The sequence below is a fragment of the Phodopus roborovskii genome, unplaced genomic scaffold, assembly GCF_943737965.1.
Source record: "Phodopus roborovskii unplaced genomic scaffold, PHOROB, whole genome shotgun sequence".
NCBI classification, from domain to species: domain Eukaryota; kingdom Metazoa; phylum Chordata; class Mammalia; order Rodentia; family Cricetidae; genus Phodopus; species Phodopus roborovskii.
Genome location: NW_026126418.1, coordinates 38,833,104 through 38,849,917, shown reverse-complemented (window position 1 = coordinate 38,849,917; position 16,814 = coordinate 38,833,104). Strand labels below are relative to the sequence as shown.

Here is a 16,814-nt window from a genome sequence, read left to right as displayed (position 1 = left end):
GGTAGGGATCTAAGTGAAAGAAAAATCGTTCAATACTTATTTTTTATAACCAATACGAAAGATGTACTCTTTCACATAAGTATATCTGCAACACAATTCTATATATGAGAAGTCATTAAGGGGTCTGGAGAAAGAAGGGATATTCAGAGCAGTCACGTAAAATGGCTCTTGAAGCCTGCATCTCACCCTCCATGGTGTTGGTCAGGATGCTGGCTATGCTCATGGCTCTCTGTCTTCCAGAGGAGTCCTCCAGCATTTCCATTGAAATCTGGTAAGAGCTTAGCCTTCTCTTCCTGACTTCGGTTTCAGTGGTGGTGCCCTGCAAACCAAATACTGATGGCTCAAACCACCCTTCTCCAAGGATAGCATGAGAATATATAGCATCTGTCTGGAAAATCATGCTTCATGCAAGGTTTTTAGGTAACAATCTCAAGTAATAATAAGACATTAAATATATTATTATAAACACATTTTTTAAAGACCACAGATCCTTTGACAAACTTTCACTGGCTCTATGCAGTTGTATAGAGCAATTGTTTTACACGAGCAATTTTAACATGACAATACTTGGGGAGAAATTATTTTATAAGCATGCTGTAACTACTTTTCATTCAATTACAAATTAGTTTTCAACTTATAGAAGTGAGGAATAGGTGAATCTTCCCACAAAACTAAATATTATTATATAGTCTCAAGGCTGGTTTATTTTCTTTGAGGCTATATTGACAAACTGACATATATGGGCCATTTGTTTTTCCATGCACAAACACAGATGTACAATGAAATGTGTGTGCTTTCCTGAGATTTATTTATTTCCATATGCCATTCTATAATCAACAATTTTATTTTGCAATAATTTTTCAAATAATCCTATAATATTGACAGTTGTGTAAAACTGTCCATTGTCAATACATCAGTTATTACAATATTTAATTTTGAGAAGACAAACATTTCAGGATATGAGCTGATGAATGATTATATAATTTAAGGGAAATGTTGATAAAGATTTGATTGTGAAAGTGCTAATTATATGGTATTTGTGGTAAATCTACTGAAGCTGCAGGTTTGCATTTTACCTCAGACTCTAAATTCTAAGTACTTTTAACCTGAAAAGCTAATAGTTCCACACAAGTCATGTGTGTCTTTTTGTTTTGTTTTTTTATTCACTTAATCATGTGTTACTTTTAAGCACTTTCATTTGGAGAAAGTAGGGTCACAGAACAGGCACAGCTGCCCAGGCCTGCATCTTTATTTATTTTTTATTTTTTCAAATTGAAGTAAAGTGTCAGTAGTAGCTGGTTTATGTATTATCACCTCTGGCGGAAGTTGTCCAGTAGGTGACGTAAGAGCTGACGGTCCACCCACCAAGGAAACCACACCATTGCAATCCACAGTGCTGTGCATCTTCCCATTTGCTGGAAGCCCTGGCACCATCCTGGATGACATACTGGCCTGACTAACGTTACTGTTGCGTCGCTCTCCAGGTCTGTGCGGCACAAACAGCGAGTCTCTCCTGCTCTCGCTATCTTCAAAGGTGCTGTGCTCATCATCCGCAAAGTCATTTTCAGACCCCACGTCCTTCGTCCGGCCTCTGAAGCTGAAAATGCTCGTTTTGCTATTGCGTCTTGGGGAAAACAGGGAGCCACGGATACTCAAGAGAGACTGAGGAGAAAGCAAGCAAGGAAGAGATCGGGGAAAGGGGCATGGTGGAACATTATTATTTAATAAAAATCTCAAAATTGCAGAAACCACTTGTTTTTTAGGTTGGTGTCAGCTTGTTCTTAATTACACGTAATGGAGTTCATGGAGAACACGTGCTTTCATTTTTGTATTGAAGATCATAGTGCAAATGTCAGTGTACATTTAATTATAAAGCATGCCACTCTAAGACTCCTGGTCCACAACTGACTAACTTTATGAGTCCTGCATCTGAGCTTCACTCTAGCACTGTGAGATGGAGTGTGCTATCACAATACAAGTGAAATGGGAAGATTCAAGGAGGAGGCAGCTTCCATTTCTCAGTGCTGGCATCTGAAGGGCATGCAACATGGGGGGGGGGGGAATTGACTCAAGTAAAACTGTTAGTTCAGATTCTAAATATTTATACCAAGTTCTAAATGTACTTATACCAAACCATCTTGATAACTACAGTATTAAAAAATACTTCATTGTGTCTTTTTTCTCTTCTGGATTCTATCAGGAAGGTCTCTAGACTTGTCTCTATGTATATCAGAGTCATAACACAGAACTTGCCTTCCACATTTTTTTTTAACAATTTCCAACAGGGTGACCAGTTATTCACTTGATCTGAGGGTCTACATGTCACAGCAAATGTAAGAGGACTTCAGTGCTCTCTATGGTACTTTGCCTACTAAAAATTTATTACTAGCTTAAAGATCCAAGGTGTATAATATGACTGGAACAAAGATGATTCTTGTGTGACATTATGTTAATTACATCAATGAGAGCTAGATAAATGAAAATGAAGATATCATAGATGCTCTTGATTTTTTTTTCCTTGTTGTGCTGGGCAATACATCTCCTGGCTTGCTCAGTATTGGCAAGGCAATCATATACCACTGGGCTACATCCACAGCACACAACATTGTTTATCATGCACATTTACAAACTGGTAAATTGTTCTGTAACGACAGGAAAGAACATGTAATTTAGATCTTTCTTTGACAATCTGAATGGATTTTAAACTGCAATGAATAACTAAGGATCAACTTTACTATGGTGATAATTTTTACCCCTGGTCAGGCAATGGAATATTGTTTGCATCCCCATCACTAATAATAGTATTTCTTTTTGCTTCCTTTCTTGCTGTTATCCCTTGCCCCTCATACCTCATCTCTTCATAAAACACACACACACACACACACACACACACTCATGTGTGCCAGAACACATACACAGAGACACACACTGAACATTCATGCACCATGTAGCCAGGCATGGGCATGGAGGCACATACTTATTGTACTAGGACTTGGAAAGCAGAAGCAGGACGATGGACAATCTGTGTTACATAGCAAGATTCTGTCTCAAAAACCCAAGCAGAAGAGACTAATATATGCATATGTTGATATGTTAAATACATGCTGGCAGCAACTAGTTTGAACTTCCCTTTTCTTCTCCAGTATAAAAACAAAATATGAGCCAAGTGGAGAAAACACAGGGAAATCAGATTCAGATTTTTTTTAAATGTCTTTGCCTAAATAGCTAAGCCTGATAGTCGTGGGTCCCATTGTTAGCTTTGTTTTTGTGACTTGCCCCAAATGACCCTCTTTGTCCTTTGGAAGCTCTGTAAAGGTTCATTTCATTGTGCAATGTGTCTTTTCTTGGCTAAATTCTCTGTAGGATCCAGCAGATCTAGAGTGAGCCTAACCTGTATTGTGTCCCTGCAGCACTCAGTTCAAACAAGCAAGTGGAACCAGAGGTAGGCATGGGTTAGACTGATTCCTCTTCCATGGAATCAAAAACTGTGTCCTTCATTTTAATAAAGAATGCTGAATGCATAATCTCACACTCAACATACATAATAAATATTGGCTTAGAATGAGTGTTTGAAACTTCACAAACAAATCACTTTGTATATTGAAAATACCTATTTTCAGGAAATTAAATTCGGAATTCTGACTCAGTACATTTAAACACATGTACCAAAGAAAGTTCAACTGTTGGAAACATGATTCCATCATGGGGTAGTGTTCAGAGATGGAACCCTCATGAATGAATTAATGTTTTCTTGAGTTACATATCACAGAATTAAGTCCTCTCTTATCCCTTCTGTAAAAAGACATTTGCACTTCCACTCACAAAGGCTCCCCCAGAAAGCAGGGTGAGGCCATTGTCATGCTCCAGCTTCCAGACAATACATCAAAATATGGAGCTGTATAAACCACACCCAGTCTCAGGTGTTTTGCTATAGGTACACACACACACACACACACACACACACACACACACACACACTGTGAAGACATAGTAGATGTGATTCAGTAACTTGGATTTTTAACCCACATTCTATCTGATTCCAAACCCAGGTGGATGTCTATACTCAGAGAAGTATAAACTTACATTTTACTCTAGTATGTCTTACGTTAATTTCTAGGATGGTTAGGTACAATAATCTAAATATATTTGTGCTCTAAAACTGTCCCTGGAAAGTGAAAAATCTGCTTGTGTGTTTTTACATCTATAACATATCTAAACATGCTTTTAATTGGCATGCTTTTATGTTAGGGTATTTTTCAGAGGCGTTCCTGATCTTTGAGTTTATTTGAAACTTCTTTTCACTCTTTGGAAAGTATAATAATGGGTGTGGGCACAGCTTTCAAGGCAACAGAGCCTGAAAAAGAAGATAACAAAAATAGTATTCAGAGAAAATAAACTAAAAATAACACTCTTGAAGATGTGGCAGAGTTAAGGGAATACCCACAGCTGTGGCAAGCTATTCTCTGGAGAAAGAGCTTTTATGATGAACTAAAAGACCATTTCTCATGCCTCATGCCAATCAGAACATAAATTACAGGTGTTGGCTTTATTTTGTTTTCTTCTGTTCTAAAAAGATAAGTGTGGACATTTTCTTAATTTTCAATAATAAAAGGGAAAGTAAGTATTGATTCTTTGTGACACAACCCAATGTGGGTTGAGAATGATGTAGATACAAGGAACTAACGTGTTTTAGTAGACTATGTGGAATGAATTTTTGTTGGAAATATTCATCTGTTCCACATCAGAGCTTAACTATATCCACATCTATATTTGGTTATGGCTATAAGCCTCTGATTTAAAATCAATGGCTCCAGTGTGTCCAAACACCAGGGTCAAAATCCTGAGGGATTTTGAACTATACTTAGAACTAATTTTTCATGTGGTACAATGACTATGTATTATGCCAATAAAAGTATGTAATGCAATAATCATAAAATAGCAGTTAAATTCATATCAGTAGAGCAGGACAGGGTGCCCATAATTTATGGTCCCTCTGCTTTGTTGCAATATTGTTTTGAAGAGTATGCCCGGTCCATTTATGCTTGCTGTCGTGATGCCTTCATTCTCTCTTCATAAGAGAAAACCTTTTGATGCCTGCAAAGCTAACACGCTAAACTAGAGTCTCTGGCACAGTTCTGCTTGAGTCCTGTATTGATGCCTTCTTTTCAAGTTGGATTTGTGGATTCAGCACTCATCAGTATTCCTTCGTCTCTTGAGGAAGTCTACCAGTCTAGCTGTCCACCTATCTATTCCATCATCATCTGTCATCTTTCATGTACCTTTCAAAATGATTTGTTCAAATGTACATACTGCTTTTGCTTTTAATGTTAAAATATCAAGTACCAGCCACCTTCCTTCTGCCATTGCTTTCTGTGTTTCTCTCTGCACCAGCCACCCAAGCCTCATTGCTCTATGAGGATTGTGAGCACATTGTCACAAAAGATTTTGCAAATTTCCTTCCATCAGACCTGGGAGGAAATCCCACAGTATAGTTTCTTTCTATGACCCCTTCAAATCTTAGAATGTCACTTTTAGTCCATCCAATTAGAAGTTTTATTTCCAGTTATATAGCTCCTGTTCCCACAGTGTTTATCACCATCCAACATAGTATGTGACATGTTTGACATGATTACAGCATCAATCTTCAGAATAAAGTTTCATTATATCAGTGAATGGACTCTAATTTTTCATTAAAGCATTTTCAACATCTAGAGCCCTTTTTGTTACATCAATGACAAATGTAATGACTAGTGTTAATTGTTAAATAAATAGAATCTTGAATCACTTAGGGGAATGGGCCTCTGAATATGTGTGTAGAGGATTATCTTAATTGGGTTAATTGAGGTGAAAATACCAATAGCAACTGTGAGTGATGCTATTCATGAGCCGGGTCCTAGACTGAAGGAAAAAATAGTGGGTGGCATGCATAAGAATCATTGCTCTGTTTCTTGGCTATGGAACCATGAACCTGTTCTCTCAAGCTCCTGCCCATTTAACTTCCTCGCAGTGATGGACAATAACCTGGAGCCATAAGCCAGAATGAAGCCATTCTCACTTACATTACTTTTGTTACAGTATTTATCACAGCTACTGGAAAAGAAACCAAAACATGCTTAGTAAATATCTGCTGCTTGATGGGACTAACACATGCATTTTTAGACAAGAAGGGAAATAATCCCATTTTCAAAAGGCATGCAATTGTCATGCACATGTCTACAATATGCATCTGCATTCTAAGCAATTGAAACTATTCAACTTTTTAAAATTTTCTTTCATTAGAAATTATCAATTTTAACTTTTCCTTAATCACACTGGATTCTTATATAATGCTTACATAGCTCTTTAAGACAGTGAATTCAAGGCTAAAGTTGTGAGTTCAAGGATAGTCTAGACTATATAGTGAAATTCTGTCTAAAATTAAACAAAATTAAAACAAGAAAATAACCAAGTGCTGTACTGAACTAAAGTTTGTGGTTGCCACTCCTTTTGTTAAAATTTTATGATTGTCACACTTAATTTTAAAAAAGTGTTGTTCTTTAATTAAAGGATGTCATATACTTTGGTTGATTTACAGTTTTTCTTTGCCTTTTTCTTTTTCTTTTCTTTTTCTTTTTCTTTTTGCTTTAAATTGATTGTTTTGCACTGAAGTTAGGGTATACTTTTCAAGTAAATTTAATATTATTTGAAGAGTTTGTAATTTATAGGATATGACATTCAAGTAGATAGAATAGCCTCAAAGCACAATGGTGTTTATTGTGGTTTCCACTACTGTTTACTGTTTGTAGTGAATAGACCTTGTTTGAGTTTAAAAAAAAAAGTAGAAACTATTTTATTTGGCCTAAAAAAATTACTGCAAACACTGGTGGATTGCATAGTTGGCCTTTATTCACTGCCATAATTAACTAACTTCAATGTTGTCTCTCAAGAGCAGTTAGATTGTAATTATTTTCTCATATGTACCATGCCAAGATAATGGAGACTTCTAAGTAGAGTTTTCACACTAAATAAAATAGGCAAATCAGCAGGCAGGCACACAACTGGTGTGTGTGTGTGTGTGTGTGTGTGTGTGTATTTCCTCCTATAATCAAAGCAGTGGCCTTATAAAGAAGCCAGGTTTATCAGTTCATAAAATGGGGAAACTTAACAGAAGCGTCAAATATAATCCCAGTGAAACGTTTGAGAAACAGGCTGTACCGAAAAAGCAAAACAAAACAAAAACCAAAAAGCACTAAATACGTTATCAAAAATGGAAAATTTTTCAAGACAATTATCTTAAAGTTTTGTCTGACTTAGTTTTTCAAAATCCCTAAAACAACCGTGATATAAATTTACATAACTGGGTAACACTAGCATCCTGTCACTCAAAGGCATCCCCAGAAAGATCTACCAAAACCCACACAGTGATTTGCAGACTAGTTCTCCGACCTCAGTACCTGGTGGGGAGAGCACAGCTTCTTGTCGCCCGTTAGCCGGTTCCCATCCAGCGAGAACAGGAAGCTTCTTTGCTTGACACTGTCTTCGGATTCTGACTTGGGAAACCTGTCCCCATCGGTTCTGTGGTTTCCTTCCAAGTGCTCCCTCTGTCTCCTCTTCTTTCTCCGGTTCCTCCACTCCTTGGCACTCTTGGAGCTTAACTTGGAAGCTTCTGAAGAACTCTCCAACAGTTCTCCTAACCCTCCTATCCCACTGAAGTCTCTCGATGCTGCCGAGGCTGCAGCCACTGCCTGTTGGGGCCAGGAGATGTTTGGATTAAGTGCCTGGAAGGAGGAGCCAGGGCAGGCATGCTGACACCTATGATCATCATCTAGGAGGAAGAACTCTGCATTCTGGTTTACCGAACAATAACTGTTACCTTTTCTAAAGGCATAATACAATGTGTATCAAAGCAAGAACAGCCCAGTGTAGAGCATGGTCTGGACTGGCATTTAATGCAGAACTCTCCAGAGGTCAGCTTCAGTTCAGGAGACATTTGCTGACCTGAAAGAACTTTGTCTCCATTAAGAGTACCTGTTGCTTTGGAGCTATATCGTCTTTGATCACTGTCCTGCTTTTCCTCTGGATTGTTCCTCTTCTGTGTGATTGGGAATAAGCATGTGGTCCTGCATCATTTGTTTGCTTTTCTTTTATTTTTGTGACATTTCAAGATTAGGGTGTGGTGGTGTACAATTTTAACCCTAGCATTTGTAGGACAGAAGAAAGAGGACTGGGAATTTGTAACAAGCCTGGGCTACTCAGTTAGAAAGCCCTCAGTAAATCCTTGGTGAGCAAAGATATAAAAGGCTTCTTAGTGTCAATCTCCTGACAGTAGTGTTGCACAGGGGGACAACTTAGCTTCAATTTTCAAGATCTCACAGAAGGCTGTGTGGGATGGCAATATGCTTAAGGAAGGGATAAAGGTAAGACCCATTTAATGAATTTGGTCAGCACTGTGTGCTATGTTCCTTCCTGAGAATAAGCAAGCCCTCTTGAGTATTTTTTCAACTTTATGTTAACTAAAATAAAAAAGCCTTAAAATGAAACACATTATGTTGCATCATTTCTTGGGTCAGTAGGATCTCAGTAGCAGTTGGATATTGAGTACAGTCTTGAATTTATGTATTGAACTCAGCAATACAGAACATGTAACATGGATATTTGTTTATATTGAGCACTAGACCCATGCAGGCACCCTGATTCAACAGTGATGTGAGACAATACCTATAAAGTAACTGAAATTGTAAGTCAGCATTTAGCTGTTTATAAAACTGTATGACAGACAATTGTTTTTATTTTTGACTGTACATTATTTCTTAAATCATCCATGATGACAGATGAGGAATAGTGAATATACAGTATAATATAACTACATATATGCACTAAAGTAAATCAACAAAAGCACATGACAGCAAATAAAATACAGCCTGTGCTATGCATAAGAGATATATAATATGTATTGCCAAATGTGTGAATACACATGTGTCTTTGTTCTATCCAAATAAAGGCCTAATTTTCCTTTCCCTGTGTACAGACACAAACACAGGACTGCCAGTGATATCATTTATAGACTTGTTTGTCCCTGAAAACATAGGAAGTAGTGATAATACTCTCTGGCCACAGTCCTGAGGCTACCATTCATTTAAATCACTTCTGGAGTTTGCTTTGCATATGACACGATTTCCCTGCCTATTCTGAGTAACAGCTCAAACAATTCAAATCCAAAACAGTTTTGCTTTTTTTATTTTGGCAACAAAAGCAACCTCCGACACAACATATTTTCCATGTCACTCATCAACTCAAATCTGTCACTTGTTCCACTTTCATAGATTTGCCGACTCCCTCAAAGGCAGATGTTTCCTGTCGTCACTCATGTCTGTGCACCTGTTTACTCCCAACTCTGAGATGTGGCCAATGTCCTGCTTGTTCAGACTCATAGTCAATCATTCACAACAAACCTCCTGAATTCCTCTCCTAAGAAATGGCAAGTTAATAGCCAATGTTTATGTAGGTAACATTTTCTTAGGGTATTCTCTATAACTCAAAGTGAATGCTATAATTTATACTGTATCTATGAATCCTTCAAAATGCAATCACATGACTAATTCTTCATTTTAAACATGAGATTAAGTTAAAATCCCGTTCAAAGCCATGAGATACTAACCACAATCCTTTAATTTATACTAGATATCTTAAATGTCATGATTTCAAATTGTACCCTGTAGCTTACTCTAATATTTTCCCAATAGACCTATGCAGTTCGGGATAGGCTAAATTGGGTAATATTGAAATTTAGAGATTACAAATTAAATATCAAGTACAATAACAATGATTGGAGACAGAACATTTGTGTCTAATGCTAGCTTTTCCGTTTTTAAAATTCACATTTGATTTTGTGAGTCCACTGAGCTGTGTGCATTTCCCATTCTACAAAAATGATTAAACCCATAGGGCCTTTAACAAACATTAAGTAAAAATGAAAGTGATGCTGTGTTTCATGAGGCTACTGACTGGATGGCAAGTTCTGAAGGGTCCTAGGTAATGGACAAGACCTGGACTTCATAAGTACACACTAAGTCTTCTTCCCCTTCCTCTACAATTCAGCTATCATTATTAACAAACAAGCAAAAAACCAAAAACCTAACATGGACTTGGTACCCTGATACCCTCCCAAAATACACCTTTCTCTGAACTATGCTTTGAGTGATATAAAATCAGTGCTATATGCAATCGTGATTTGGCCATTACAATCCAGTAATTGGTTATTAAGTGGGGAAATGACATATTTTAATTTAACAAGGAGATAAACAATCATCCCCTTCAATCTCTTTTTAGACATAGCCTAAACCTAGCTTAGAATTTCACTTCTGAAGTTTAAAAGACTGTGTACCTTTAATTTGTGTGGTATTTTACCTCCAAGTGACCATATTTCAGGAAATATTATTCTTATAGTGTGTTGTCTGTGTAGCATTTGCAAGTAACTCAGAATAGTTGAAAAATCAAACTTTGGATTTATAAATTCCAATTATATATTGCAATTTCAAATAGTAATTCAATGATCTAAGTCTATTCATATGAGAAAAAGATAAACTCAAAAAAGCCAGTAAGTAAAACACTTTGATTGGACCTCTACTTCTGGTCCAGTGGGACTAGCAGGAGCCAGATTTGCTCCTTCCTGAAATAATCAAGACAATAGAAAACTAGACAAAATGATGGTTCTGAAGACACTGGACTTCTAACTAAGATGTTCTAAAACAATGGAAATGGGAAAGCATGAAAGCTCCATCAGTATTCTAAATTAAGATCTTGGACTGATAGGCTGAAATGCAGTGAAAAGGTGCACTTCATGCAGACTCCATCAGCGGAGGAGGTGGAGCTGAAAATACACAATAGCCAAGGTGGCTGTTGTTCATAGGACCGACAAGGAAAGGTCTAAACATGATAGAACCCTGGAGCTCTTTTGAGATTAATCTTGAGTATTGAGCCTACTCAATACTGTGTGTGTGTGTGTGTGTGTGTGTGTGTGTGTGTGTGTGTGTGTCTGTGCGTGTGCTCATGCATGCGTGAGAGAGAAGGAGATGAAGCTTCCTGAGTTATTAGAGAGAAGGCACCCTCTATTCACACTACTTTATGCATGTATTGACTATCTGCACTAGCAAGCACTTTGTTTTAAAGGACATTGAGTATTATTTAGGGACGCTGTCACTGTTACATTAAATACTACTTTGGTCCTATCTGCCAAATCTTGAAATGTTTGAAGATGTGAAAACATCAAACTGCTAATTCATGTTGAAACTGCCTCATCACAAAGACCAAGAAGTTTTACTGCAATGCAAAAATGTCCAGTGATACCCAGAATACATTTTCTAGAATTCAATTGAGGGTTTTCAGAATCTTAAGAAGGAAAAAGGTGTAAACCAAGATACAGAAAAAAACTGAGATACACAAAATAAAACAAATAAACAAACTTAAAAGGCACTAAACAAAAATTAAAGTGATGCTACAACTATGCTGTATATGTTCAAAATATTAATCAGAGACAGCCATGAAGTCTGATATGATAAGTACAATAGATGGAATTAACACCAAACCAGGCAGTATAGCAAAAGATGATCAACTTGAAGATATGGATAGAGAAGCGTTCCAATATGGTATAGACAAGCTTGTTTAAAAACTTGTTTGGAACTATAAAGACTCAAAATATCTTTGAAAAGAAAACCAATGATAGAGTGATAACATGGTCATCTATAAAAATCACTGTAAAACTACAATAGTTCAGAATTTTTCTGTATAATAGCCCTGGCTGTCTTGGAACTCACTTTGTAGAACAGGCTGGCCTCAAACTCACAGAGATCCCGTCTCTGCCTCTGGAATGCTGGGATTAAAACTGTGTGTGCCACCATTGCCCACCTGGGCAATTGATTTTTGACAAAAGTGCCAAGCCAATTTAGCAGAGAAATGATTTTTTGTCCCCAAAATGGGTTTGAAATTATCACCTTTCTATGTAGACAAAGCAATATTTACAGCTAACATTTTATGCAAACATTCACTTATACTGGAAGTTGAGCACAGTGAATGCAGAAAGCTGTATAACTTTGAGAGACAATGTGGAAGAAATCTGAGGCAATTATTTAAAAAGTGGTTTAGATGCTACACCAAAAGCATTAGATCTAAACAACAACAAAAAAAAAAAAAAAAAAAAAAAAAAAAAAAAGGAAAGAAAGAAAGAAAAGAAAGAAAGAAAGAAAAGAGAAAAAGGTAATAAACTCTGCTTTATCAGAACAAAAAAACATTTGCTTTAAAACCATTATCAGATGAGAAGTCAGCTCCAGCAAATGTTAAAGACTTATACCCAAGAGTATAAAGACCACTTAAGACTTTTTAAGAAAACATGTTTTAAGATGATAAAACAAAGCCAAACAAAACTAAACAAAAAAGAGGACAAAGCATCTAGGAACTTTAGCACTCACTTCATAAAAGAAAGGCACAAAAGAAAAGTAAAAACAAAGGAGGTTTTTCTGTTTCGTTAGTTGTTAAAAACAAAACAAAACAAAACAAAACTACAAATTATAACAGCAAAGAAACTTATCAGCAAGGCCTACACAAAGACTAGCCATGCCAAGCTTTATCAGTGGCGGGAGGAAGGGAGCTAGGAACAGCAACAGGAAGAGACAGTCCTCAGGCTGCTGTGCATCTGCCCATAATCTTCTTGCAGTAACTAGATTGCCCACCCCACATCTTTTAGTCCAGTTCTGTGTTCCTATCTCTTCAAATTATGACTTCCTCAGTCAATACACACTACAGCACCCAGTCACTAAATAAACTTCAACATTGAAAATCTTGCTACTTGATGTCAGATGTGTTTCTGGTACCTTACTTTGGACAACAACAACCTATTGTGGTAATATAGCAACTCTGAAGAAGTCTGAAATGAAGCTGTTCACATAGGTTTCTCATAAGCTTTAGAGATGAATTAACTTCAGAATACAACTTCAAAGATTGCTGTTAGACTGCAATATTACTCGCTGGAAATCTCAATTATATTTCTTAAATCCCACCCTCAATTTCCATGAGACTATTGCATAAAAGCCTTCTCCTTAATGTATTCCTAGCAGCTAGCTATTTTCTCTATGGTATATGGTGTAACAAGTTTATTTGACTCCAGGATTATGAATAATTTTGAGTAGCATTTAATTTTCTAATTCCAATGGCTACATACAATACAAAATGGGAGCTCTGGCTTAGTTATGATGGCCAGAGATTCCAAATAAGAGAATAAAATACCAATGAAGAGCTGACAGCCACTCCGTACCTGGGCTTCCTCTTGCTGCTTCTTAAGCTGCTCCAACATCTGCTGAAACTCTGCCTCTTTCTGTTCAGCCTCCTCCAAGGTGGCCTGATTCTGCTCCTCATAGGCCATGGCCACCACAGCCAGGATCAAGTTCACCAAATAAAAAGAGCCCAAGAAAATCACCAGGACAAAAAATATCATGTAGGTCTTCCCAGCTGCACGTAATGTCTAATGTAGAAAGGGGATAATTTCATTGATGTTTTAATATAATATCCCCAAGTAAAAATCAGTCTACAACAGCTAGAAACCAGGAAATCAATCGTTTTTAGTATCCAACTATTTTAACCAAATAATTTTTGATGTTAAAGGAGCAAATATGTACATGTAAACATAACAATCAGACCATCAACAGTAAGACAGCTGTGTCATTTGTCATGAAATTTCAAAGTAGTACTTGTCTGATCTACATCAAAGTTTTGTTATTAGGGTTCCTAATGCAGGACAATGCTATAAATGTCATGCTTCCCTGTTTTCTACAGATTCAGCTAAATGACTTTCATATAAGAAATTCCCCATACATATACTTCCATAATGTGAGTACATTTGTGTACATATATGAATGCATATGCTTCATGTAAGAAACCCTCCATGTTTTTTTCCCAGTATCTATTATTATATATCCATACTTCCAGGATAAATCCCATAGCAGAGGGTCTTTTGCCTAAGAAACTTATTGTGTGTATATGTGCTTGTATATAAAAAAGATGGGGTGAGAGAGAGGTGGGAAGGGGGAGGGGAGAGGAGGGGAAAAGAGGAAAGGGTAAGAAAGGAGACTGAAGAAGATTCTAGGCAGGTCTACTCTAATATTATGACCTCCTCAATATCCTTGAGTGTTACGAATCAGTACTTAGAATTTCGTATGAGTTCATCAATATAAATCCTACTTGTGTAAGTTCAGTTCATACCAACTGGTAAAGATTCTCCCAGTAATCTTGAGTCATGAGTCGAAACAGAGATAAGAAGGCCCAGCTAAATGTGTCAAAACTTGTGTAGCCATAGTTGGGGTTTCTTCCAGCTTTCACACAGATGTATCCTTCTGGACATTGTCTGTGAAAGAAAGAAACAATGGGGGTTGTGCCAGACAAAGTGCAGCTATTTCCACCAATCACTCTTTATAGGTTTTTGCCAAAAGCCAAAGTTATTTTCTATGATGAGAATTTTATTTCCAGACTGCTTTAACCGATGGCTCACAGCAGAAAAATGAAGAACAGGGAGTCAAATTTATTACTTGGAAAGACGAGAGGGTAGCAGCCAGACATTCCTGCTCTGACATCATCATTATGCACCCCTTCCAAAATGGTAGGAATCAATAACTCAAAATTAAGGAGGATAAAGTAAGTCAGCAAGATGGCCTTCTGACCAGTCCTGTAGAACTGTCTGAAATAACCTCACATTACAAAACACTCAGCTTTAAGGGAAATCTATGACATTAGTAGAATTTCCTGTACCATGATGCTCAGGTCTTAATGTCAATATATCATCATCAACTATGATTTTTACTCACATGTCCCTAGTCTTTCCTTAGAACTCTTCCATGCCAGATAGCTTTCCCCACTCAAGTTTACATTGTCCTCCCTTTCTAGACTCAACTCTTTGGAAGAGAATATAGACATGGGCATTTATTTCATACTTTGAATGACATTTGATTTCTTGCAAAAAAAAATTCCCTTCTTTGACCTCTGGGATCCTTTGAGTTGGCTCTGGGAACAGACAACCTCCACTATTTCAACCTTGTTTTTCCTTTTATCTGGTAGCACTTCTTAAGTTTCTAGTATATTTCAGACTAATCTTTGCTATTTCCTGAGAGAGTGTTAGAATTGAACATCCCTTTAAGTAGCCCTGATTCCTCTTAAGGATAACAGTATCAGAAACCAAAGTCTGGGCAGCAGGTGGTGTTTATTACTACTGAGCTGTCTATCTGTACTTCTGGGGCCCTGAGCTGATGGAACAAGAAAGTACTTGTGCACATCCTTACGTGCAATGTACACGCACATAAACATGTAGTTATTTGTGCTTATATGCAGCTGCATTTGGAGTACATCTTTTACCTTGAACTCTAACCCATCAGCACAAGGATCATCATAGACCTCTCCCATTGCTTGCTTGTAACTTGTCACTCTCACAGTGAGCAGCCTGGCTCCCATCATCTCTCTTCATTTTCTCAGTTGTTCAACACCAGTGTATATGCACAGGGGCTTTGGGATTAGCCATACATGCTACCTTAGGGAATATTTCATTGCTAGGCAACTGCTCATTTCTCTTTAGTGTTACAGACTCTGATCACATCCTAAATTAAAGTTAGGATTTTACAGACTTCTCTTTTTACCTCACATTTTTTAGATTGTTTCATATATTTGAGCTATCTTTAAAATTTTTGTCATATATTTATTTAAATTTCATCTTGGGGTTTTTAATTTTGCATCAATTATTTTCTCTTCTGTGTTCTATGACTTGACAAATGCTTAATATATTTACCACTAACGAATCATATAGAATACTTTTCCTACCTTAAATATACTGTGTTTTCTACCTAATTCATTCTTAATAAAGAATCCCTTTAAACTCTGATCTTTTGTTCATCTTTGTTATTTTTCCTTTTGAGACATCATGTGACTTTAATATTGGGAGTGTGTAGCTTTTTCAGGTTGAATGTTTTCCTTTCTCACATATGAATGTGAGTTTCAGATTCATTTATTACTTGATAATATTGAATTATACGTGCATAAACAGTTATGTGTTTATTTAGATATGCAATGATGTTTTGGCTGCTTCCAGTTTGGATTGCTTTATGTATACAGCCAAGGAAAATAAACCTTTCAGATTTCTGTATAAATGTGTTTTCTTGTTAATTAACTCTCTATATAGTCCTGTGGTGGTGTGACTATTTTCTAAGGGTCTTACAAACATTCTTACTAATGGCATCTATGGCTCAGAGACTGTACTTCCTAGAAAGGCATCCACTCTTATTATTAACACGTAAAGGAATTTCTCCCACCTTTTAAAAATAAAATGTCCACATCTTTATTATTATTGTTGTTATTATGTCCTTCTTACCCTGCATCAGAGCCATTTCCACAGAGCAAAGGGTCTTTCTGTCCATCCAACACATAAAAGTGGCCTGTTAATATAAAGAATAAAAAATTTGATTTCATATTAAATTCTATTTACATTAAAAACATAGCGGAGTTGGGGGCCGGTGCAATGGGATAACTCTGTGTGTAAAGGTGCCTGTTTTTGACCTTGACAACCTGAATTTGATCTCCAGGACACACATGATAGAAGAAAAGAACTGACTCCCAGAATTCCTCTGTCTTCTTCATGTTTGCTGTTGTGCACTGGTACACCCCCTACACACTATTTTTTTTAAATTTGCAATACAGTTTTTAAAATATTCATCAGAGTTTTATGTTACTTCCCAAGGGTTTACCAACAAAGTGGCTTCACACATGAACTCTTTATAGGGGACAACTCTCTCAGCAACACTAAGGCT

The 16,814-nt window shown here is 36.9% G+C and overlaps 1 protein-coding gene across 1 annotated transcript in view; it reads right to left on the bottom strand.

Moving 5' to 3' along the window:
• The window catches only part of LOC127222464 (sodium channel protein type 3 subunit alpha), a 105,901-nt gene that overhangs the window by 48,647 nt on the left and 40,440 nt on the right, over nt 1-16,814 (bottom strand). The window contains exons 9-14 of the mRNA XM_051184560.1: nt 16,379-16,442; nt 14,230-14,371; nt 13,286-13,492; nt 7,434-7,724; nt 1,315-1,662; nt 187-319 (exon numbers count right to left, since the gene is read on the bottom strand). Of these exons, the coding sequence (XP_051040517.1) occupies nt 187-319; nt 1,315-1,662; nt 7,434-7,724; nt 13,286-13,492; nt 14,230-14,371; nt 16,379-16,442 (1,185 nt within the window). The remainder of the gene's footprint in view (nt 1-186; nt 320-1,314; nt 1,663-7,433; nt 7,725-13,285; nt 13,493-14,229; nt 14,372-16,378; nt 16,443-16,814) is intronic.